This window comes from Dromiciops gliroides, chromosome 6 (assembly GCF_019393635.1).
Source record: "Dromiciops gliroides isolate mDroGli1 chromosome 6, mDroGli1.pri, whole genome shotgun sequence".
NCBI classification, from domain to species: Eukaryota; Metazoa; Chordata; class Mammalia; order Microbiotheria; family Microbiotheriidae; genus Dromiciops; species Dromiciops gliroides.
In genome coordinates, this window is record NC_057866.1 from 581,535 (window position 1) to 604,595 (window position 23,061).

Below are 23,061 nucleotides of genomic sequence, written 5' to 3' on the forward strand. Positions count from 1 at the left end.
GGAGGTGCCAGGGGAGAAGCCGGCTCCTCAGCTCCTTCCTGGAGTCTTGCGGGGTGACTCACAGGCCAATTTCAGTTCAGATTGAAGGGCTGGGGAGAGTGGGCAGACCAGCTAGGCCAGGCCACTTTGGACCTGGAGCCCAACCTTGGGAGTTCAGAGCTCATTCAGGGAGGCCCTCTCTGGGCTCCGGAGACAGTCCTGCCTGTGCCTGGCTGCTTGGACAGGTTTGGCTAGTGAGTGCCTGCCTGTGGGTGGTGCTACATTCCTGAGGCCCTGGGCACACACCCGGAGGCAGTCGGAGAGGAGTTGGCCAAGGAAGTCAGTGCTCTTCTTCTTTGCAGAGACTGCCTGCCTCTGGCTCCTTATCCCTCTGCAACCCGAGTGAGCACCAGGCTACACTGAGGGAGACTGCCCTCTTAGGAAAGGACTTCCTTGAGCACTGTGCAGGGACAGCACCTGTCCCATAGCCTTCATTGAGAGGAGGAATGCTGTGCTGGGGGGAGCCCAGTGGCCACTGACTGGTGGGGGACTGGGGCAGAGGGAGGCCTCCAGACCTCTAGGACAAAGGTAGACACCTGAAGACCTTGGCACGGCCCAGCTCGCTCACAGGGTGCCAGCTTTTCCCCTGGTTTCCCAGGCCTCTTTCAAATATCCCCATGGGCACCATTGGTCTCTAGCCCTCAGGCTGGGAAAGAGCTAGTTCCCAGGCCCTTATCCTGCTGCCCAACCTGTCAAAGGCCTTCCTGTCCTTGAGCTGCCAGGGAGCCTGAGAAAGACAGCTTTCTTCTCACTGCCTTCATATTCCTCCAACCCTCTATGGATGCCTGAGGAGGAAGCCAGGCTCAGCTCCCTGCCAACAAAGAGCTGCCAGTCGCCCCCACCCCAGATCCCCAAGCTGTGGGGGCTCTCGCAGGCTTCCTGCCCACTCAGCCTGAGCAGCACCCACCTCCTGGGATGCTCTAATGCCACTCTCGTCCATCGACATCTTGCTCAAACGAGGGCCAGCAAGGACACGCACTGTCTAGTGCTATGTTGTGCTCAGTTATTTATTGGCAGTGTGAGAAGCCAGCCGGCCTCCCCAGGCAAGGTGACAGATCCAGAAGCAGGGCACCAAACGGCCCTTCCAGAAATGCTGAAGGGACACTTCCCCGAGGAAGGGCCTGGAGACCATGTCCACCTCATGGGAGCCTGGGGCAGCTCATGGAGAAGCAGCCCCTGAAAATGGGCTACCTCCATCTCTGGCCCCCGGGACCTGAGGGCTTACACTTGACACCGGTCTCCTGTGTAGGCACCAGGAACCTTCCAGTTAGTGACTCAGCTAGAGGAAGGAAAACAGACCAGAGGCTTTCAGCAAGGGAGGGGCACAGGGTGTGATCCAGGAAGCTCACAGCTGTGACCCCTCAGGATCAAAACACTCCATCTCAGCCAAGGTTTCCAGCCTCAGCACAGGTTATCCTGCAAGAGCACAAGGGTTAAGAAAATATCCCAAACCCAGGACCCCTCAGCACCTAAGGACGAACCCCCAAGAACCTTCAGCTCATACCCCAGCCCTGGTCATGTGCCCCTCCATCCCAGTGGCCAAACCCAAGGGGGCGGGACAGTGACCAGGCAAAGTCAGAAGCCACCTCTGGTAGCCCCTGTAGCTGGAGACAGGAGCGGGACTGATCCCAGCAGCCTGGCATGGGATGCAGGGCTGGGAGTCCCCAAGACCTTCCAGAGGCCCTGCCTGGGAGCCTTCTTGGTCTCTCCGGACCGCAGAGAGGCGCCTGAGCCCCACCCGGCTGTCTCAGGTACGCGGGCCCGCCAGCAAGGCGGGGGACGCCCCGCGTGGGCCGGGCCGGCCAGTCTCACGTGCACGGAGGTGGGAAGCTGTCCTGCGATGGGCCGGCTGCACGGTAGCCGCTGTCACACGCACAGTGGGTCCGCAGCGCAATGTGCGTTAGTCAGTGGCTGCCCTGCGGCCGGAGTCTGGAGCCTGGAGCCTGGAGCCCGGAGCCCGGAGCCTGGACCTGGACGCCGAGAGAAGCCCACCACGAGGCCCCGGAGGCTGGAGCATGGGGACTAGGGCCCGGTCCCCGAACTCGACGAAGCCCGAGCCCAGACACCCCGGAAAAGAGACAAGCCCCGAGCGGGAGGGCCGGAGCCTGGAGACCCCCGGAGGGCAAGGGCCCAGCGCCCGAGCGCTCGACTTCGGAGCTCCTAGTTCCGAGCCCGGCTGCCCTCAGCGTAGATCCTCGGAGCCCGGAGCGCCGGAACCCGGCTCCGCTCTGGGGGGCCCCAGCTCCAGTGGCCCCGGCTCCGCTCCCGCCGGCGTGGAGCCTACCCGGGCCGGAGCCGACCCGCCTGGGCTGGGCCGGGCCGGGCCGGGGCCTCTACCTACCCAGCCCAGAGTCCCTAGATTCCCTCCGGGTCCCCGCCTTCGGCCCCGGGCCCGGCCCGGGCCTCCGACCCCGGGCCCCGGGCCCCGGGCCCGGCCGGGCCCGCGCTCCGCCGCCGCCCCGCGTACCCAACCTTCCGCCCCGCCCCGTAGACCACGCCTCCTATGTAAATTACCCGCTCGCCTCCCAGCCAATAGGAAGCCAGTCTGGGCCCTCCCCCTGCAGATGCAGCCAATGGGCCCGCCGCGGGGCGTGGCCTCCCGGCCCTGTGCGGATGGTAGGCCCCCGTGCCCCGGCCGAGGATCGCGCGGCGCGTTCGTTTCTGCACGTCTTCCTTCTGGGCGGAACCACTATCCCGAGGATGGGGGGGGTCGCTTCCAGAATGAGACCGCCCCCCCCACCTGCGTGACCAAACTGCGCACCGCAAAATGACTAAGAACGGAGAAACAGAGGAAGAGGCGGCTCGCAGGCCCTATCTAAGCCGAGGCGGGGAAAGTGACGGTGCGACGACCTCCCCCTAGGCTAGAGCAGTGGTATGGACCGCGCCCGACGGCCACGCTGGGCCATGAGGACGGGGTCGCTGGGCACGTAGCCGCCGGCGCCGCGCACGCAAGCCAGGCCCCGCCCCCAGTCCCGCGGTCCTCGCACCGCCCACCCCTAGTGAGCCGTGGTCTGGCGGAGAGCCGACGTAGTACCCCCAGCGGCCGCGCCGGGGCGCCAGAGCACCGCCAGACCTCGGCTGCCCGGGTCTGACGGCGGCCAGCCTCCCGTATCTCTGGCCTCCACCCGTGTCCACAGCCGTTCTCTCTCCTGTGCTTCCCAGCCCTCCCCCGCCCCTTTGTTTCCAGAAACGAGTTCGTTTCCGTCGAGGGGGGAGGCCGAGCAGCGTCCCTTGCCCGCATTTAGCCCGGCATTCAAGGCCCCCCGCCCCTTCCTTGGTCCCCACACGCAGCGCATTAAGGGGGGAGTTCCCCAGAAGGGCCAGCGCCGGCTCTCAGCCAGGTCGGGGAGGCTCTGCTCCCTGGGCGGCCCGGAGAGCTGGAGCGTCCGGCCCCGGCTGCCGGGCTCCTGGAGTCCGAGGGGCCGCAAGGGGGGGGGGCGGTCGCCCTCCGTCCCGTGGGGTCTCAGGGGCCTGCCACCGCCCGGTCCTGCCTGGCCCAGCCTAGTCCACCCCCAGCCCGGCCTAGCCCGGCCCCTTTCTTGTACTGGGAGACCCGGCAGCCTGCCCTGCCCACCCCGAGAGGGACTCCAGCCCGGTGGCTGTGGGCTCCTGGGGCCCGGGGTTCTAGCTCGGTGGTTCTCACGCCTGCCCCATAGGCTCCCTCCCGCAAGTGACTGAGGGTGCCAAGAGCCCCCCACTTCTCGGAAGAGCATCACCTTCCAAATGGAAGCATCTCTGTCTGGGGGGGCCTTTAGAACCCTGGAACTTAGGTACCCCCTCCTGTCCCCTTAGAGAAGGAGCTTCCAGTGCAGAGCAGGGCCTCAAAACGTGGTGGAAGTTCTCTTGTCTGTAGAACGCTTCTAAGGAGGTCAACGTGCAGGGACTGTCCCCCAAGTCCACAGCTCCAAGAGGGGGCTGTCGCTCCAACAAACAGCTTCGGACTCGCAGCTCCCAAGGGTCAGAGTGACCCCAGCAAGGGGGGGCGCACCTGTGGCCCAGGAAGACTGTCCTCTGAGGGCCCTCAATCTTCTCCCCTGCAAAGTCAATGGAGCCTCTGGAGCTTTGAGCTGCCTGCTTAGCTCAGAGAGGTCCCAACCTCCAAAGCATTTGCTGGGTGAGGCCAAAGCACCTGGTGGGTACCCTGTGAGGGGCTATCCCCCCTCCTTTGGGATTTTGCCTGGCACACAGGAGGCGCCTACTAAATGCTTAGTGATGGATTAGTCCCCAGGTCCTAGTTGGCCTTCCTGAAGCACGAGTCCAACCAGGCCTCTCCAAAGGCCCTTCCCAGCCAGCCTCTACTTCATCTCTTCAGCAGCCCAGGAAGAATCACTGTCTCCTTCAGGAAGCCCTTGGGATTCACACCCCACACCCACCCACAGTGGTGATGCTTAGAAGGTATCTCCTTACCAGTGGAATATAAGCTTCCTGAGGGCAGGGATCTCTACACTTGGCAAGCAGTGTTGTTCTGTCATGTTGGACTCTTCCTGACTCCATCTGGGGTTTTCTTTTTCTTTTTGCAGGGCAATGAGGGTTAAGTGACTTGCCCAGGGTCACACAGCTAGTAAGTGTCAAGTGTCCGAGGCCATATTTGAACTCAGGTACTCCTGACTTCAGGGCCAGTGCTCTATCCACTGCACCACCTAGCTGCCCCTGGGGTTTTCTTTTGCAAAGACAGTGGAGAGGCTTGATAGTTCTCTAGCTCATTTTACCAATGAGGGAACTGAGGCAAACAGGGTTAAGTGACTTGTCCAGGTCACACAACTAGTAAATGTTTTGGGGTGGATTTGAACTATGGTCTTCTTGACATCAGGCCCAGCACTCTACCCACTGTGCCACTTAGCTGCCCTGGCAAACAGTAGGGGCTCAATAAATGCTTGTTGACTAGAGTTAGTAGATATATATTGTAGAATAGAAGGTAATCTCAGAGAGGAGGCAAAAGAAGAGGGGTGGGGACCAGGAAAAGAGTCACGAAGATGAAATCTGAGGCCAGGAAGCCAAAGTGAGGAGAGAGTATTCCAGGCATAAAGGGGCAGTAAAGCTCTTAGCTCAGGGACTGGCACATAGTAAAGCCTATGTAAATGTTACTGATCATTACTATTACTATCAAATACTAAATGGAAGGAAACAAACATTTAATAGGTGCCAACTGTGTGCTGGCGGCTAGGTGGTGTACTTCAGACCTGCGTGAAAGCCAGATGGACCTTGGAGAAACGCAAAGGAGAGCAACTCGGAAGGCTCACCTAAGAGGAGCAGACCGGCAAAGGAGGAAGAGGATAATTTTTGCAGATGGTACATTGTTTGTGGAGCTGGGAAGGGGCCTGTAGGATGATAATTAATAAATGGTAGCTTGGCGGTGTGGTAGACAGAACCCTGGGCCTGGAGTCAGGAAGAACTCAGTTCAAATCCGGCCTCAGACACTTTCTAGCTGGGTGACCCTGGGCAAGTCATATCACCCAGTTTGCCTCTGTTTCCTCACTCATAATATGATCTAGAGAAGGAAATGGCAAATGACTCCAGGATTTTGGCCAAAAACCCCAAGAGTCGGTCACGACTGAACGACAAAAACTACATGTTTTATCTCCTTTGATAATCCTTACCTTGTGACATCCCCATCTTACACATGAGGAAACCCAGTAAGTGTCTGAGGCTGGATTTGAACTCTGGTCTTCCTGACTCCAGGCCCAGGGCTCTGTCCACCACACCACCAAGCTACCATTTATTATCATCCTACCAGGCCCCTTCCCAGCTCCATCAACAATGCACCAGCTTCAACAATAATGCTCTTCCTCCTTTGCCAGTCTGCTGGTCTTAGGTGGGTCTTCCGAGTTGCTTTCCTTTGCATTTCTCCAAGGTCCATCTGGCTTGCACGCGGGTCCGAGTTGGCTCCCCTCTGATCCCTTGGTTCCCCTTTTGAGTGGGATCCGTACCACTCCTGGCACTCAGTAGGTGCATAATAAATACTGATGGGTGAAAAGATGAACGGATTGCAGGAAGGCAGACGGGCGGGTGCGGCGCTGATGGGAATCCCGCCCCCTACTTTACCTGTGCTCCTCTTACAGCCTCGCCCCACTCGGCGGGCCCCACCCCCGGGCCTCCTCCCCCTCCTCCCTCTGCCTTTGGAGGAAGCCTCGCTCGGAGCGCCCTGCCCTCCCCCTCGCCTCTGCGCTCGCACCCCGCCAGGAGCCGAGGGGAGGGGGCGAGAGAGCCAAGGGGCCGGTGCCATTCTTCAGAGGGGAGGGGATGGGCCGTACCATTCCCTAGAGGGGGACGCCGTCGTAACAGTCCGGACCATTCTACCAGGAAGAGGGGGAGCCATTGAAGGCCGTATCTTTGAAAACGACGCTCTTCGGGGCATTTCCCCGCCGTGATTCCCCTTTGGAAAGCGAGAAACTAGGAAAAGTCTGGGCTACCGCGTCACACTCCCCCCGGCGAGGCTCACGGCCTTTGTTTTTCCCGCGCTCCCCACGCCCCCCCCCCCCGTCGTCTTCATGGACCCGCCCAACGGGCGGCGGGGGCGGGGGCACCCCCGGAAGTGAGACCAGTGTGCTTCCGGGTCGGGAGCGCGCTGGCGGCGACGGCGACGGCGGGGAGCTAGGCGGCCGCGGCCGGGGCCTAGTTCGTCAGCGAGAGCCGGGCCGGAGCCGGGGCCGGGGTCGGCCCGAGCCGCAGCGCGGCGGAGAGGAGCCGGAGCGGCGCCGGGGTCGGTGAGTGTTGGCCTCCGCGCGTGGCCCCGCCGGCTCGGGGAGGCCCCGGGGGCCTGCGCCGGGCACGGGCCGAGCCTGGAGACGGTTCTTGGAAGAAGCCCCGCCCGGCAAGGCCGCGGAGGCCGGAAACCCGGGCTGCGCCGGGCCGCCCGGCTCAGACGCTCGGAGGCCAGCCTGGGGGAGGCTCCCCGCGGGGCGACCCCCACCTCCGGGGTGTCCTGTGGCGACCAGGACTCGAACCCAGGGCCCCGAGCCTGGCCGCGGTGTGCAGAGCCGCCCGCGTCCGGCCCTCCCTGGGGACAGCCCTTCTCAAGGCAGAAACATCATCTCCCTGGTGTGTCCTTCAAGGCCTCCTGCAGTCCGCCCTGCTGCCCGCGAAGGGCGCGGGGAGAGGGAACAGGGCCGCCCGGGCTGCGTTCTCGGTCCGCTGCGTGGGCCGCTGCCTGAGGGGGGGGCAGGGGAGGGGGCACTCAGGCCTCGCGTCCCCCGCAGGGCCGCCCCCTGATGTCCAGCCATGGATGACGACAGTCAGGACGAGCTCATCAGCAGGACCGCGGCGGCCCGAGGCCAGAGTGGGGGCCAGGTGGTCAGCGAGGCAGGTGAGGCCTGGGGGGGGCGCCTGATCAGCGGGGGAGGGGGGCAGTGTGGGGAGTGATAGGGGCATCCTGGGGGAGGGTCTGATTGGTGATGGGGGGGACCTGATCTGGGAGGCGTGGTTGGGGGTCCCTGGTGGGGGGCGTCTTTGTCAGTGGGAGAGTGATGGGGGGTCCCTGGTGGAGAGGGGCTGCAGGATCTGTTAGGAGATGGGGGAGTCCTGGCCAATACGGAGGTGAGGTGGGGATGGTTCTCCAGGGAAAGGCAGAGAGTCCCGGTCAGAGTCTTTGTGTCCGTTTAGACGACAGCAGTGACGTTGGGTCCAGTGGGGACTCTGAGGAAGACACAGGGAGCGAGGAGGAAGGAGAGGAAGAAGGCTCTGGTAAGGCCTTGGCAGCTCAGCCCTGGTTCTCCAAACTCCCCTTGAGGAGCTGCCAGGAGGCTTTTCTAGACCATGGAGGGGGGCAGCTGGTCTGGTCTGTTGTCCCTTTCTCCCCCCCCCCCCAATTTGCTGTTAGAGCCCAGGAAGGAGCTGGTCTGGGCCATCTGCCCCTCAGGACACTTTTCCCGTGGCACAAGAGGACAGGGTCTGGTGTTTGCGGGCTCAGGCGGGCGATCGTCACATGGGCCATAGCCCCAGCCTGTCACTTGGGTGGCCCAGAGACCCAAAGGTGCAAGGAGGGAGCATGAGCAGAGAAGGGGCTGCCAGGAAGGAGACAGGGGTGGGTCCTAACTCTCCTGGGCTTTGCATCGAAGGGTCCTTTTGTCATTCTCCAGACTGGGACAGTTCTGAAGATGATGACTCTGTAGATGAGGAAGAGATGGAGGTGTCTTTGGAAGCCACCCCAGAGCCCCCCAAAGGACAGCCGGACCTCGTAGCTGGGGGGAGCGTGAGTTCTGACGAGGATGCCGAGAGCTGTCCCATCTGCCTAAATGCCTTTCAGGATCAGGCAGTGGGCACCCCAGAGAACTGCACCCACTATTTCTGCCTCGACTGCATAGTGGAGTGGTCAAAGGTACTTGGGCTTCTTCGATGGGCAGGGCTGTCTTGGGGCCAGAGGGGCTAGGATGCCCGACGTCACTCTCTGTGTGCTTCTCCTAGAATGCCAACTCGTGCCCCGTGGATCGTATTCTCTTTAAGTGGATTTGCATCCGGGCTAGATTTGGGGGCAAGGTCTTGAAAAGGGTAAGTGCCCACAAGGCCTCAGTCATCTCTGCAGGCCTGGGTGGTGATGGGCCTCGGGGGAGTGTAAAGGAGGCACCTTCCCTGTGCTGGGCACCAAGGATGCCAGAGCTCCCATCAATCCCTCCAGTGCAACAGGCAGGAAGGAAAGGAATGACGAAGGGACCTGGCACCAGACACCTTGCTGGGCAGGGCTAGCATTCTTATCTCTGGCTTCGAGATGGAGCCTGGGGTGCTCTGTAGGCCTTCTCTGCATGTCCTCTCTCATCAGATTCCTGTGGAGAGTCAGAAGGTCCCTCAGGCTGAGGAGGAAGAAGACCCCACCTTTTGTGAAGTATGTGGCCGGAGTGACCGGGAGGATCGGCTGCTGCTCTGTGATGGCTGTGATGCCGGGTGAGCATTGCGGGGTAGGCCAAGAAGCCTCCGTGAGCCAGGCAGAGGCCCTGCCCTGTTTGGGGAATGGCAGCTCTCCTCTGCCTAGGGCATTCTTAGCAGGAGCACCCCTTCACTTGCCTCAGTCCCCTGTCTCATATCTGGTCTCAACAGTGGGCTCTGCCTCCACCTGGGCTCTCTCCTGACAGCCCTGGTCTCCATTGTCAGAGCTTGTGATCCTCTGTCTTGTGTGGCATTCAAGGCCTGTTCCTGCCTTTCCCATTAGTGCCCTGCTGTCCAGTCAGGGTTATTATTCTGTTCCATCTTCCTGCCTTTGAATCCATACTCCCCTCGAGGCCTCACCCTTGCCAATATCAAGGCCCTTCCAAAGGCCTCCAAAGTGCTGGGTAGAGGGAGGCAACCCAGCCAAGGGAGCTGCTGTAGGTATGAGGTCAGGAAAGTCTCCCAGAGGGATGTGGAGGGCTCCTGGGGGCCTCTGAGGCCTCAAGTGATGCTGGCCCAGAGGCTCACCAACCCTCTCCCACAGGGCTAGTTTGGGGTGGCTTTGTGGCTTCCAGCTTGGTTGGGAAATGGGCAAAACTCCCTTGGGAAAAGTTTGCTTTTGTCTGTAGGCCCATGGGGAGGCTGTCTTACCATGTGGCCGGGGTCCTTCCTGGGTTAGCCCCTCCTCCCTGGTTTGCTCATGCTTGCTTTAAGGAACTACGTCTGGCCATCAGAACCTTAGGCTGTCTGAAGCAGAGCTTGTCTGGAGTTCATGGTGGTCAGTGTCCCAGGACTGCTTAGGGTTAGAGGCCAAGGCCCAGGGCTAGGGACCTTGGAGGCAGGTGAGCCGAGTCCCTTCATTTGACTGAAGAGGCAGCTAAGGGATAGTGGAGGGGAAAGGACTTGTCCAGGTTCATACAGCTGCTGGAACATCTGAGGCAGGAATTGAACTCAGTTCTTTGTGTCTGCAGCAGGTCACGCTTTGCTGCTGGTGTGGTTTAGAATTTCAGAGATGCATTTACTGAGGGGAAAGTCTGTCTGCAGGAAGCCACATTCTTCATCTCCATGGTGTCAGAACTATTTCCAATTTGGTGCGACCCTGGCTATAAAGGAGTCCTCGGCCTTTGATTGGGCCAGCTCACAGCCTGACCCTTGAGCATCCCTGCACAGCCAAGTGGAGAGCCAGGCTGTCCTCAGCCTCAGGAGCCTGGGCCACCCCGCATTTTGGGCAGGCTCTCTAGCACACAGATGTGGCTTTACTGAGAAGTTGCCTCGGTTTTTGCAGACTTTCCTGGGGGATGGGTTGGGAGGGAGGCACGGTCCTGTCTTCCACAAAGCCTCCGGGTGCCTCAGGGAAGGTGGGAGCTGGCAGGGACCCTTGTGCTCCTCTGCGTGAGGGCTCATGGCCTCATCTGACCTGCACAGGTACCATATGGAGTGTTTGAACCCCTCCCTGAGTGAGGTGCCCGTCGACGAGTGGTTTTGTCCTGAATGCGTTGCCACAGCTGCCCCAGCAGCACCCCCATCTGCCACCACTGGTAATCCCACAGGTCTTTGTGGCCTCAGCCCAGGGTTGCTCTAGTACCTCCCACCCCTAGTTAGCATAGGCCGGCCTGTGGGGAGACACACAGCTCCAAGTTTCTTCCTTCATGGGGCCCCAGGAGGTGCTTGTGGACGGAAGCAGGGGTGGGGGGCTCAAGGGGAGGAGGACTGCTTCTGATACAAGGTTAGTGCTCAGTGTGCCCCAGGTACAGTGCTAGACACCAGGGGTCTAAGACAGGGCCCAGATTGGCCCGTGAACAGGCCGAGGCCGTGCCAGGCCAGTGATGGTCTCTCTTACCCTCGAGATGTGGAGCCTATAAGTGAAGAGGAGGTGGCCTTGCTTCTGGTTGATGTGGTCCCCACCACCAGTCGACTGCGCCCCAGCGCAGGCCGGACCCGGGCTATCGCCAGGACTCGCCAGAGTGAGAGGGTGAGAGCCACCGTGAACCGAAACCGCATCAGCACTGCCCGCCGGATTCAGGTGAGGAGCTGGGCCAGCCCGGCTGAGCCCAAGGCACCGGCTCTCTGGGCTGGCTCCTGGCTCTCACAGGAGCCCATTTGAGAGGTGAGGAAAAGGAGCGAGGGACTTGCTCAGTGTTCAACTGCTAGGGAATGTCTGAGGCGGGATCCAGACTCAGATCCTCTCTAACAACTGGGGAGTCTGGACTCCCCATAAGGGGGCCAGGGGGAGGAGAAAAAGAGACAGCCGTACTCCTCTGGATTGTCGGGAAGGGCTGGTGGTGGGGCAGGCAGTGGCCAGCCCCTGTAGGGATGGGGCTGGACCCTGCTCTTGGCTGGCTGTGCTGGCCCCCTCCCACGCATCCTTGGGTGACTATCATCCTGGAAGAGGAAGACCGGCCCTGGCCCCTTGCCAGGGTCACACGGAGCAGGGAGCCATTCGAGACTGAGGCCCAGTGGGATGGCACTTGCCACCAAGAAGTTGGGAGAGGGGAGGGGGCCTGGGCTGGCTTCACAGAGTTTGGGAGCAGTGGGGACAGGCACTTGGGGGTCCCCTAGCCACAGCACAACTGTGACGGAGTCTCCGTCTTGTTCTCCTGCAGCGGGTGCCCAGGTACCTCATGTCGTCCCTCCTGGACGAGACCATTGAGGCTGTGGCCTCTGGCCTGAGCACGGCTGTGTATCACCGGCCTTTGACACCCCGGGCCCAAGTCAGAAGGAAGAGGAAAACAGGCAAGTGGGGCTGGGGAGCTGGGGGACCCTGGGAGACGGAGCCGTGGCATGGAGTCTTGTCCATTCTTGGGATGGACACACAATCCTTGAGCTTTGTGTGTTGCGGGCCTATAGTAGGTAAAGGTGCCCCCCCGCCCTGGGCATGAAGGAGCCCCACCCCCTTCCTCAGGCTCCTTCCTCTGTCATCTGGTCGATTGTCGGCAGGAGCTGACCTGCGTGGAGTCCAGTTTGACTCCCGCATGGGCTCTCCCTCCACTGTCGGGCCACTGGCTTTGGCTTCCAGGGTTCGGGTGCTGGCGACCACGTGCAAGGCTCAAATTTTATTTCTTCAGGGAGAAGGAAGAAAGCGTCTGGAAGAAGGAGAGCGCCGTCCAAATCCTCAGCGAGAAACAAGGCTTCAGGGACACGCCCCAAGAGGCGCAAGTCCCGAGTGAGGAAAAGGAAAGGGCAAAGGAGTCGGGTACGTGCCCGTCCCCAGCAGAGCCCTTCCCTTGGCACGTGGGCAGTGCCTGGGGCGTGGAGGGGGCAAGGGGGTTGTTAGGCACCCCCCCCCCATGTTTCTGTGCTCCTGGCTGGAGTGCTAAGTGAGTCGGGGGGGGGGGGGAGACCATCTTGGGTTTGGTGGGGCCTCCTTCCTCCTTGCTACTATCCCTCCACAGGGAGATGGGCATGCTGGATATTGGTGTTCCCCACTCTCTACTGGACCGGGGCGGGGGGATTGAGGATGTCCTGGGCCTGCACTCTCTTGACTGAGGCTCACAAGAGTGTCCAGCCAGGGGGAGGAGGGGCGGATTGAGGTCATTCATTGCCCCGTCACTTCATGTGGTCACAGGCACCCTCCATCCATGCTTGAAGTTACAGCAGGGCCCAGATCCCCCACACTTGGCCACTAACGCTTACTTTGCTCTTCCTTCTCGTTCACGGCTCAGGTGAAAACTGAAATCACTGCTCGTTCTCGCATCGCCAGGACGCTGGGCCTCGGGAAGCCCCTGCGTGGAGCCTCCATCCCTTCTGTATATAAGCCAGTCGAGCCTTCTCTGGGATTCCTGCGAGCAGATATTGGAGCGGCTTCCTTGTCTCTGTTTGGAGACCCTTATGAGCTAGACCCCTATGACAGGTATGCGCTAGCTCGGAGACTGAGGAGCGCGTTGGCCCTCGCCCTGCCATCTTGGGTTGGGGCCCAGTAGAGAGCCTGAAGTGCCACTCTGGGCCCACAAGCTGAGGGTGCCTTGCCAGACACACACACTTTGTTGGCTGCGTCTGCAGCAGCCTCGTGGGGACAGTAGAGAGGAGCCCATGGTTGTGGGTTGTTCATGAAAACATCTCCCCGATACCCCGAGCATCTCAGAGCTGGCTGCCAAGCCCCTTCCACTCAGGAACAGCTGCCGTAGTAACTCCGCCCATATGCCCAGGGCTGCCCTCAGCAGCCGGACAGGAGAGACAGCTAATGGGGCTCCTAGCTGGCGAGGGCCTGGCACCACCTTTGGCACCTCCGGACTGTGGCCGCATCCCCTTTCTGCTCTTTCCACATTTTTGCGAACGGCTTAGTGGAAGGCAGAGGTGGCATTTGCCAGGCAGCAGGCCATGCCAAGGCTAGCTGGTGGAAAGAGAAGTGGCTGGTCTGCCTTTGAGGGCCAGCCAGGCACGAGTGGTCCTGGCAGTGTCTGAGGCATCGAGCCAGTGCTGGCTGGTGCAGGAGGGGCTGGGGCGTGGGCAGTTAGGGTTGTCTTGGGCTCTGCCTTTCCAGGCCTGTGGAAGGTGGGCTTGGGCTTTTGTGAAGGCTCCAAAGAACAGACCCCAGCCCAGATGGGATCTTGGGCAGAGCAGCTTTGGATTCAGCCTCCTCCTTCCCTGGGACAGCCATGGCCCCCTCCCCGAGGCAGGATGCCCCTTGAGAAGGCTTTTCTTTTGGGTTAGTCAGGGGGCCTGGGTGACTTCTCATTTCTTCTGTCCCCCGTGGGTGTCCAGTAGTGAAGAGCTCACAGCAAACCAGGCGTCTCCTCTGAGTACCAAGAGGCGGATTCTTTCACAGTCGGCCCTCAGATCTCACCAACCTGTGGCTAGACCCGTTTCTGTGGGCCTTTCCAGGTAAGGGGATGGGAGGAGTGGGCCACCTACCCTGGGCCAGCTCAGTGCTGACATACAGGAATTCCTTTTGTTAGCTCAGTGTTCCTCTTCGTTTTACAGCTAAGGAAACCGAGGCAGGCTGCTTAAGTGATTTGCCCAGGGTTCTACAGTTAGTAGCCAGTAAACATTGGTTAAGCACCTACTGTGTGCCGGGCACTGTGCCAAGCACTGGGGATACAAAAAAAAGGCATAAGACAGTCCCTGCTCCCAAGGAGCTTACATCTAATGGGGGGACAACAGATATACACGAAGCAGCTACAGACAGTATAACTAAGAAACAGAGATCAGGAAAGCCTGCTGTGTGTAGAAGGTGGGAGTTGTCAGAACAGAGGAAGGAGAGAGATCCATACCTGGGGGCAAACAGAGCCTATTGGGAGCTATGGGGCAGCCTGGGGGCTTGGGGGCAGGGCTTTGAGGGCCAAACAGCAGTCTGGACTTGACCCTGGAGGAGGGAATAGGGACTGGCTGGAGTTTACTCAGCTAGGGTGATAAAGTCAGGCCTTCACGTTGGCACCTGAGTAGAGACTGGCCTGGGTGCAGACAGGCCCCTGGCAGCTACTGCAGTGGTCCGCATACTTAGGGGGTGAGGGTCTGCTCTGGGGGGTTGGATATTGGGGAGGTGCTGCAGAAATGAAATGATAGGCCTTGGGACAGCTAGGTGGCACAGTAGATAAAGCCACCCGCCCTGGATTCAGGAGGACCTGAGTTCAAATCCAGCCTCAGACACTTGACACTAGCTGTGTGACCCTGGACAAGTCACTTAACCCTCATTTCCCTGCCAAAAAAAAGAAAAGAAAGAAAGTAAAATGACAGGCCTCCGCACCATATTGGGTTTGGGGGGGTGAGTGAGAGTACGGAGTCCAGAGGACTCTTGGGGGGCGGGGGGGGGGGGCCTTGTCTAAGGCTGGATCTGAACTTGGGCCTTGCTGGCTGCAGGCCCACCCCTCTCTCTCATTCTATCTAGCCAGCTAGTGTTGCTTGGTAATTGGAAGCTAGGGAAGCACTGGGGAGGGGGGGAGGCCTCATCTACTGTCCAGACCAGTGCCCACTGCAGGGCTGCCTAGGGCCCTGGCCTGCATCCCTCCTCCCTCTAGTTTCTCTGATTCTGAGAAATCGCCTGAGGCCCCACCCAAGCAGCTGGAGTCTAGGGCGGGGCCTGCTTTGTTAGCACGACAGTCAGCAGATGTCAGAGCTTGGTTTTCTAGCATTGACCCATTCCCAAGGTCCAGATGTTTCTGTTGAGACTTCAGTGTCAGCTCTGATAGATGGTCTCTTTTGGCTCCAGCATGGCCCCTCCCTGGCCGGGGCCTTGCTGTGACCCTCCAGCCCACTGTCAAGTGTGCCCTGGCATGAGAGCGAGCATGGTGGCTGACAGTTCCTGTGTGCCAGGCCCTGGGCTGAGCCCTCTACAGATTAGAGCCTCATACAACCCTGGGATGTAGGTACTATAGTAGGTCCCTGTTTTACAGATGAGGAAACTGAGGCATAGGCTAAGGGACTGGCTTCCTATCTCAGAGCTGGATAGAGAGAGCCAGCCTTGGGCACTGTGGCAATCCCCAGTGGCCTTAAGACATCTCTGAGCCCAGAGGGCACTGCCAAGCAGCCCTTTGGTGCTGTGTCTCTGGCTTGATCTGTTAGTGGCCCTCAAGAAAAGGGGAAGTGTAGTCCAAATTTGGGGGCCATCGCACCACAGCAGCTTGGGGATCGATTCTGGAGCTGCTCAGGTCCTGTCCTCTAGCGGAGGAGCATCCATCTGAAAGGACAAGGGGCAGCTGGGGAGGAAGAGCCCAGGCACATGAGAAGGGGCTGGCCGGGGTTGGGTTGGCCAGTGTACCTGTATGTGGCTGAAAGGAAGAGAGGCCTGAAAGGTGGCCACTGGCTAAAGATAAAATATTGTGCCTGGGGGGTTATGGGGACACCTCCCCTGCCATTCCTTGGAGACCAGGGGCCATGTTGAACCACCTCTTTTCATCTTCCTATCCCTCCAGTGAGGTCCTTTCTTTGTTGGTCACACCAACCTCAGGCATCTCCATTGCTCTTTGGGTGAAGGAATACTTGTGGCCTGGCAGCCTCACAGCCTGTGCATGTAGAGCTGGGCCCAGCCCATCCTCCCTCTACACAGTCTGTCCAGGTGGGCATAGCACTGGCTTCCACTGGACTTCCCCTGTGAACAGAGCTAGCTCTGCCATGTCCTGAAGTCTTCCTATCTCACACACACACATGCACACTTCCTGCTTCTCTGCATTGGCAGAGAACAGTGTGGAGATCGTGGCTGTCTCGGAGAGGTCTGTGTGGCTCCCCTCTTTGCATGGAAGAGCCCCCCCCCCATCCCCAACAAAGCAAACAACAGCAGGTGCAGAAGAGCCTATAAGGAAGCCTGCCTTGATTCTCAGTGACACAGAGCATGGGCTCTGCGGCCCCTCTTCCACCTCCCCCAGTCTTGGGGCCTCCAAGCCAGACCTCATCTGGGCACACTGGCCTCATCCAACTGCCAGTCTTTGCTTCCTTTAGTCCAGCTTCTTGTTATCACAGAGTAAGGCTTAGCCAGAGGAACGTAATCCCCCAAATGGCAGAGGAGATGGGCCCTCTCTTCATTCACACCTGCCATGGCCCGGCCCAGCCAGGTGCCTCAGCCAGAAAGGCTGTGGAGTTTCTACTACCCCCTCACAAAGTGCACGAGGGCCTGACAGATGCCTGCAAACATCCCCAGGAATGGACCCTGGAGGAAGTGGCCTGGCTTTTCCGCTAACCTTGGGGAAGTCGTCTGCAGTCCCCCAGAATGCATCTTCCCCCCCACACCCCCTCCAGCTTGGGGCTCTGCCTCTTCTTCCCTGCAGCAGATGGTAGGCTGGCTTCAGGGCAGGCTCTTTGCAAGCACCAGTGTGAGATGACCAGAGATCCCAGGACATGAAGCTTCTTTATGCCTTGCAGAGACACACTAAGGCCCCCTTCTTTCTCAGATGCCCCCAGGGTTCTCAGGGATGAGGACTAAGGTGAAGTGTACAGTCCTACCAGCCCCGGCAGTGGAGGTCAGCAGGGCTGGTAGCAGGTCTAGGGAGCTTTAGTTGGACCACAGTCTGGCACGAGCCAGTGTCCAGAGAAGAATGCTGATAAGCTGGACATAACTGGGGGAAGATTGCTCTGACATTCAGAAACGATAAGTATTGATAAAGCACTTACTGTATCAGGCACTGTGCTAAGCTCTGGGACCACAGTTAAGAGCAGAGGCCTTTCCTTCCAGCTCTTGATCTAGGGGGTAGACAGCATGCCCTGGCACCAGGTAGAGAGGAAGGACTGGTTGGACTTGGCACCATCACTCTTGCCCTTTCCTCTGGAGCCAAACCAAACTTGGTTTTTCCCACTTGCACAGTGTCATTATCGTGGTACCCCGCCCTCCCCTAGGCCTTCAGATGAGCCCCCTTTAGCTTCATTTGGGTCCAGTGGGGCTGCCTTGGGCTGAAGGGTGTGAGGGACGTCCAGAGGGGTGGGGCCGGGCCCGTGACATTCTTGTGTAACTGCTGCTCCTTGAGAAGGGGCTCTCTGGTTTGGGGCTTGTGGCCCCCAGGCACCAGAGGGTGGAGAGCAGGCACTGTCATATGCCTTCACAGGGTATCTGGGTTGGGAAGGTGGCTGGCAGCAGTCACTTATTGTCTGTCTAAATGGCTTCAGGAGGAGCGTTCCTGCCTCAGTTCCTGAACAAGACGTGGAGGTGACACCTGTCCCAGATCTCTTGGGGAGCATCCTATCTGGGCAGAATCTTTTAATGATGAGTGGCTCAGATGTGGTCATCAATCGAGATGGTTCCCTCACAGCCCGGAAAGCAGGTAAGGCCTTCAGGAACCCGTGCTGTTCATACTGGCCTTGTGGCAGTCCCTGGGCATGGTTTGAAAGCAAGGACTGCTACTGACAAGTTAAACAGCTGGGGGAGGGAGTGTCATAGATGTGCAGGGGCTAGAAAAAGTGGGGAGGCCATTGGGACTGAAGCAAAATCTATGTGGAGCAAGTTGTAAGGGCAACCCCGGAGAATGTATGCGGGACCACTGTAGGGTCACTCGCCTGGCTCCTGCCCTGGGACTTCTGGGAAGGGCATCCAGGCTAGGTCTGAGTGAGCAGTGCTAAGAGTTGAAAATGAATACGATAAAATGAATTTCTGTAACCGGGGAAATGTGCTTGAATGTTGACGAATGAGTGGTCATTGGACCCCTTTGCATCTTTTCTTTTTCAGCCCCGATTTCCTTGCAGAGAAGTTCGGCTGCCAAGTCCCGGAAAGATGGCGAGGCTGGGACCCACAGTAGCATCCAGCCTAGGACCTTACAAACGGGGACCTCAGCTGGCCGCCTCAGCTCAGATGTCTCTGAGCATTTGGGCTTGAACTCTCATGGGGGGCCCACCACCAGCATGCTTTCTGCTTCCTCCTCTTCCTGCCTCGGGGGCTTAGAGAAGTCTGTGAACCCTTCCCCAAGTGTGCCCAGAAGGGCAGCTGTGAAATTAGAATATTCGATGACCCCTCGCCCAGTCCAGACACAGAACTTGGCCAATAGGAGCAAACTGGGTTTAAAACCAAATGAAGTAACAACCCAGTTTAATGGCGACAACAAACGTCCTGTGTCAGTGACGTCTGAGTCCCCTAAGGTTTGGAAAAGGACAGCGATTGGACAGCCCCTCCCACCGGCTCCTAGGAGGATCGACATCTCAGAGCTTCCCAGGATACCAAAGATGAAGAGAGAAGGTGGCGGTGGCAATGACAGCAATGTGGATTCCAAGCCCACCGGTGGTAAGGGTGCAGACATCCCCAGCTCCTGCATCAGCCGGCTGACAGGGCGGGAAGGCAGCAGCCAGCCTGCCCGAGGGGGCCGCAGCGAGAGCAAGCCCAGCAGCCGGGACGCCCAGGAGCCCAAGACACACTCAGGCAGTGGTGGTGCTTGTGCCAGTGCCAGCGGCCCAGGTTCGCACAGCAGCCTGGCTCCATTTGGGCCATCCCGAGGCAAGGGTCTGGGCTCCTCCTTTGAGAGCTTTAGAATTAACATCCCCGGGAATGCAGCGCACACCAGCAGGCTCCCGAACCCTGGCTTCTGTAACACTTTCCGACCAGTTGACAACAAAGTCCAGCGTAAGGAGAACCCTTCACCCCTCTTCTCAATCAAGAAAACCAAGCAGATCAAAAGCGAGATCTATGACCCCTTTGACCCAACAGGGTCAGATTCGAGCTCCCCCAGCAGCAGCCCTGAAAGAATGGGTGCGGGGCTGCTGCCCTCCGAGATCACCCGCACCATCTCCGTGGACAGGCCGAAGGCCCCGACCTTCCAGACCGTCCGCTGTGTGACCTCGTACACAGTAGAGAATGTCTTTGAGTCAGGTTCCGACCCATCTGATGGGCCATCCTCCAGCCACCCTGAGCGGATTGCCACAGGTGTATCTGACCTGGAGAAGATGGAGGAAGAGGAGGAGGAGGAGCCTGGGAGCAGCCCCTGCGTGTCTACCACCATACGGCGGCGACTGTCTGAGCGGGAGCCCCTGGAGGCAGACGGGCGTGAGCGCCGCAGCACTTTCTTTGACACAGAGGAACGGACCGTGACATGTGTGACCATTGAGCCAGCCTCACCCTCCGAGGAGGAAGAGGAGGAGGAGGAGGAAGACCGACCGCCAGCCACCACCCACAGGATTGTTGAGATTCATTCCCCTTCTCGGTCACGTTCCAACTCGAGTTCACGCAGCCACAAAAAAGCCAAGCGGAAAAAAGCATCCACCAAGGAGCACAAGAAGACACGGTCCCGCTCACATTCACAATCTCCCTCTCGGGAGAGAAGCTCACGGTCGACCTCCTGGTCAGTTGAGGAGGACTACGCCAAGAAGCACCGGTTCAAGGCCAAGCCCCGGAGGTCATCCAGCGACCGCTCCAGCAGCCACGACAGAACCAAGAAGAAGAGAGCCAAGGATAAAGGCAAGGAGAAGAGGAAGGGCTCGTGGTCGCGGGACCGCCGAAAGTCCCGGTCGCGCTCAGGGAGCCCCGGCAGTTCCTCCTATGAGGTCTGTGAGAGCCGCAAGAAGAGGAGGAGGCGGTCAAGCTCCCGGGGCCGGGGCCGAGAGGGCTCGCGGTCCAGCAGCACTGAGAGAGCCCGCAGGCACAAGCACCGGAGACAGAAGAGCTTTGAGCGCTATGAGAAGAAGGAGAGGAGTTCGCGGCCCCATGACCGAAGGAGTTCCCGCTCACGATCGCGGGAGAGGAGGAAGTGGAGGTCCCGCTCTCCCTCTGCCTCCAGGTCCAGGGAGCACAAGAGGGCCCGGTCCAGGGAGAAGCGGCCCCGCTCGCGGTCCCGCTCAAGGGACAGGAAACAGCCTGTGAAAGATGTGTCTCCACCACCCCTGCAGGAGAAGGAGCCCAAGCCTGCTGAGGAGAGCCCCCCACCCAAGCCAGCAGCCCCAGGCCAGGCTGATGGGCCACAGGCTCCTCTGGCTGTGGAAGAGACGGTGCCTGAAGTGCCCAAAGAGGTGGCTATGGATGACCTGGACTATGGGGACACCGTGGAGGCCGAGCATGTCTTTGATGACTTCTGCAGTGATGCTGTCTTCATTCAGCTGGATGACATGAGCTCTCCCCCTTCCCCAGAAAGTACAGACTCCTCCCCAGAGAGGGGCCTCCTGCTTCCCCCAGCTCTGCCTGCGGGCAGCAGCTCATGCAGTCTGAGCCTGGGGGCAGTCCCTGCTGCCAGATGTGAGGCCCCCCCAGTGTCCCCAGCTCCCTCAGAGGGCCCCCTGGGGGAGGCCGCGCCCTCCCAGGGGGCCCTGGAGAACCAGGGCAGGGAGTTGACCATGGTGAAAGAGGACCCCGAGGTCAGGGAAGAGGTCAGGGAGGAGGTGATCAGCGAGGCCGTCAGTGAGGCAGTCAGTGAGACCGTGGAGACTGCAATGGAAGTCGTTTCCCAAATCCCCTTACTGAAGTCCAAAGCTTTGGTGAAGAGGGTAACTTGGAACCTTCAGGAAGAGGAGGACAGCATGGTGGGCCCAGGGCCCGGACCAAGTAAGGACCTGGGGCCAACCTACTCCCTCCACCCAATCTGCCGCTTGGCACCTCCTTTGACACCTTATCCTCCTCAGAATCTCGACCCTTCCCATCCCCACCTTCACACTCAGCCCCCTACCCCCATACACACACACACTCTCTGGTAGTAGATGCGGGGTTTGCTCTGCCATAAGGAGGGGGGCAGGGACCTCCCTTGGGCTGTCAGGGCTTGCTCAGGCCAGTCCCTCTCTGGGAGCCTGGTGCTCTTTGGACCCCCTAGGACCCCTTTGAGTCACCGTGGCCCTCATAGCCAAGGAAGTGTATAAGGTGGGACTTGTACTCGGGCCTTCCAGGCTCCAGGGTCTATCCCCGGGCGGCCCCAGCTCCCTCAGCAGCTCTCCCCTCTGGCTTCCTTCCTCTCCAGGGGCACCGTTGTACAAGCTACCAAGATCCCTGGAAGGGGCCTGGAAAGCGGAGGATTCGAACCCCAGCCTAAATCAGGTGCAGTTCCGTGAGCCTCCTCCCACCAATTACATGGTCGCTGAGCCCATGTTTCCTGACCTAGATTGCTCTCAGGTTGGTGTCCACTCTGGGGAAGGGCTGCGGGCAGCATCCCACTCCATCCCACCCTGCGAGCGGCACTCATCTCATGGTCAGCATGTGGGCGCAGTGAGGGCGGGGGGGGGGGTGCTGGGACGAGCAGGCTGAGAACTCAGAGTCTAATTGGTAGAGGGCTTTGGGGGGGTGTCTGTGCAGGTTTACAGCCCCAACATGCCTCTGACCCCGACTCTGCCCCTGAGTGTGCCGCCCTATGCCCCGGTCAGCCAGCCCACCGTCCAGTTTATCATGCAAGGCAGCCTGCCCCTCGTGGGCTGTGGGCCAGGACAGAGCCTGACCCCAGAGCCGGCCATGCTGGCCGCAGCCTCAGAACCTAGCGGCCAGGCACCGGCCACAGGAGATGGGGATGAGAAGACGACAGCCAAACCAGCCGCTGAGAAAACAAAAAACGAAGAGGTGAGTCTGGGGATTTGGATGGGGCTGGGTGGGGCTGGGGAGGGGCCCCCCAGGGCCACTGCACCCACCATCTATGCGGTCCTCCTGCAGTATATGAAGAAGCTGCACGTGCAGGAGCGGGCCGTGGAGGAGGTAAAACTGGCTATCAAGCCCTTCTATCAGAAGCGCGAGATCACCAAGGAGGAGTACAAGGACATCCTGCGCAAGGCGGTGCAAAAGGTGACCTGTGGGAGGAGGGTGGCAGCCAAGGGGCAGGGTGTTTTGTGCTGGTGGGGCGGGGCATGCCTAGCTGACCTCAGGCCCTGGGGCTGCCCCCCCCAGATCTGTCACAGCAAAAGTGGGGAGATCAACCCCATGAAGGTTGCAAACCTGGTCAAGGCCTACGTGGAGAAGTACAAACACATGAGGAAACACAAGAAGCCGTTGGAGCCTGAGGAGGAGCCGCACGATGTGGAAAACTGAGGCTGCAGGCCATACATGCACAGGCGCACGCCCCACAGCAGCCAGCAGTACCTGAAAAGTACTGATGGAACCTTTGGTCACCACGTCAGAGGGGACAGCTTTTTTATATATATATACATATACATATATATATATATATATATATACATACATACAGTCACTATATATTCTATAGACGCTGTTTTCATTGTGTTCTAATTTATCGAAACATGGATTGTCTCTAGAAACCTCTGAATCGATTTCATACTTGAATTGTGCAGCCTGGAGCCAGTCCACTTGGAGCGGAGACCGCCCCGCAGGAAGGGCTGGCTCGCCAGCCACCCCTGTTGCCTGCTCCCTTCTGTAGGACTTGTCTTCTGATTCCAGTTACGTTTCTGTTGGTGAATGCGGGGGGAAAAGCGCTGGTGCAGGGGGCCGGCCGGCCTTTCCCCGGCTCCTCCAAGAGCACCATGCTAATGTCTGTTAAGAACATTTTGTATTTTTTGAGTAGAGTTTGGTGGCTTTAAAGCATTTGAATTGTTCTGTCTTCCTTCTTGCTGAGGTGGGGGCCATGGGGCCTGGGCAGCAGGCTCAAGCAGGGACCCTCTCCTGAGCAGCGTCTGGCCCTCCAGGAGGCAGTGGCTACCCAGGCCTGAGCCCCTACCTCCAAACCATTAACGGCAGAGCCCCTCTGGCCGCAGCCAAGGATGGTGGGAAATCGGGAGCCAGAAGAGGGTAGAGAGACATCTTTGAACAAACGGGAGCCCTTCCCCACGGTACAGAAACGAGTGTGCAGGTGGTTTGAGGAGTGCAGAGATTGGAAGGGGAGGTGGGGGCGGGGCCTCCCAAGA

At 59.5% G+C, this 23,061-nt stretch overlaps 1 protein-coding gene across 4 annotated transcripts; it reads left to right on the plus strand.

Annotated features, from left to right (window-relative positions):
* Positions 1 to 6,582: 6,582 nt before the first annotated feature.
* On the plus strand, positions 6,583 to 22,741 carry PHRF1 (PHD and ring finger domains 1). 4 transcript variants are annotated; one of them, XM_043970108.1, is made up of 18 exons: positions 6,583 to 6,743; positions 7,236 to 7,342; positions 7,639 to 7,719; positions 8,115 to 8,353; positions 8,440 to 8,523; positions 8,792 to 8,913; positions 10,321 to 10,433; positions 10,743 to 10,918; positions 11,499 to 11,628; positions 11,961 to 12,088; positions 12,558 to 12,745; positions 13,600 to 13,716; positions 17,425 to 17,579; positions 17,981 to 20,773; positions 21,180 to 21,331; positions 21,512 to 21,769; positions 21,860 to 21,988; positions 22,091 to 22,741. In XM_043970108.1, exons 2-18 carry the CDS (start codon positions 7,258 to 7,260, stop codon positions 22,229 to 22,231), a joined length of 5,091 nt encoding a protein of 1,696 aa, XP_043826043.1. In that variant the 5' UTR covers positions 6,583 to 6,743; positions 7,236 to 7,257; the 3' UTR covers positions 22,232 to 22,741. The 4 variants fall into 4 exon arrangements, with proteins under 4 accessions (XP_043826043.1, XP_043826042.1, XP_043826044.1 ...); XM_043970107.1 differs by having other exon boundaries at positions 6,584 to 6,743; positions 13,597 to 13,716; XM_043970109.1 differs by having other exon boundaries at positions 6,584 to 6,743; positions 13,597 to 13,716; positions 21,180 to 21,256.
* The last annotated feature ends 320 nt before the right edge of the window (positions 22,742 to 23,061 follow it).

Bases quoted from the DNA above. Each gene is read 5' to 3' on its own strand.
- PHRF1 (XM_043970107.1), top strand. From the start codon at position 7,258: ATGGATGACGACAGTCAGGACGAGCTCATCAGCAGGACCGCGGCGGCC. The intron at 12,089-12,557 runs GTACGTGCCCGT...TTCACGGCTCAG, and splicing joins GGAAAGGGCAAAGGAGTCGG to GTGAAAACTGAAATCACTGC. The intron at 13,717-17,424 runs GTAAGGGGATGG...AAATGGCTTCAG, and splicing joins GTTTCTGTGGGCCTTTCCAG to GAGGAGCGTTCCTGCCTCAG.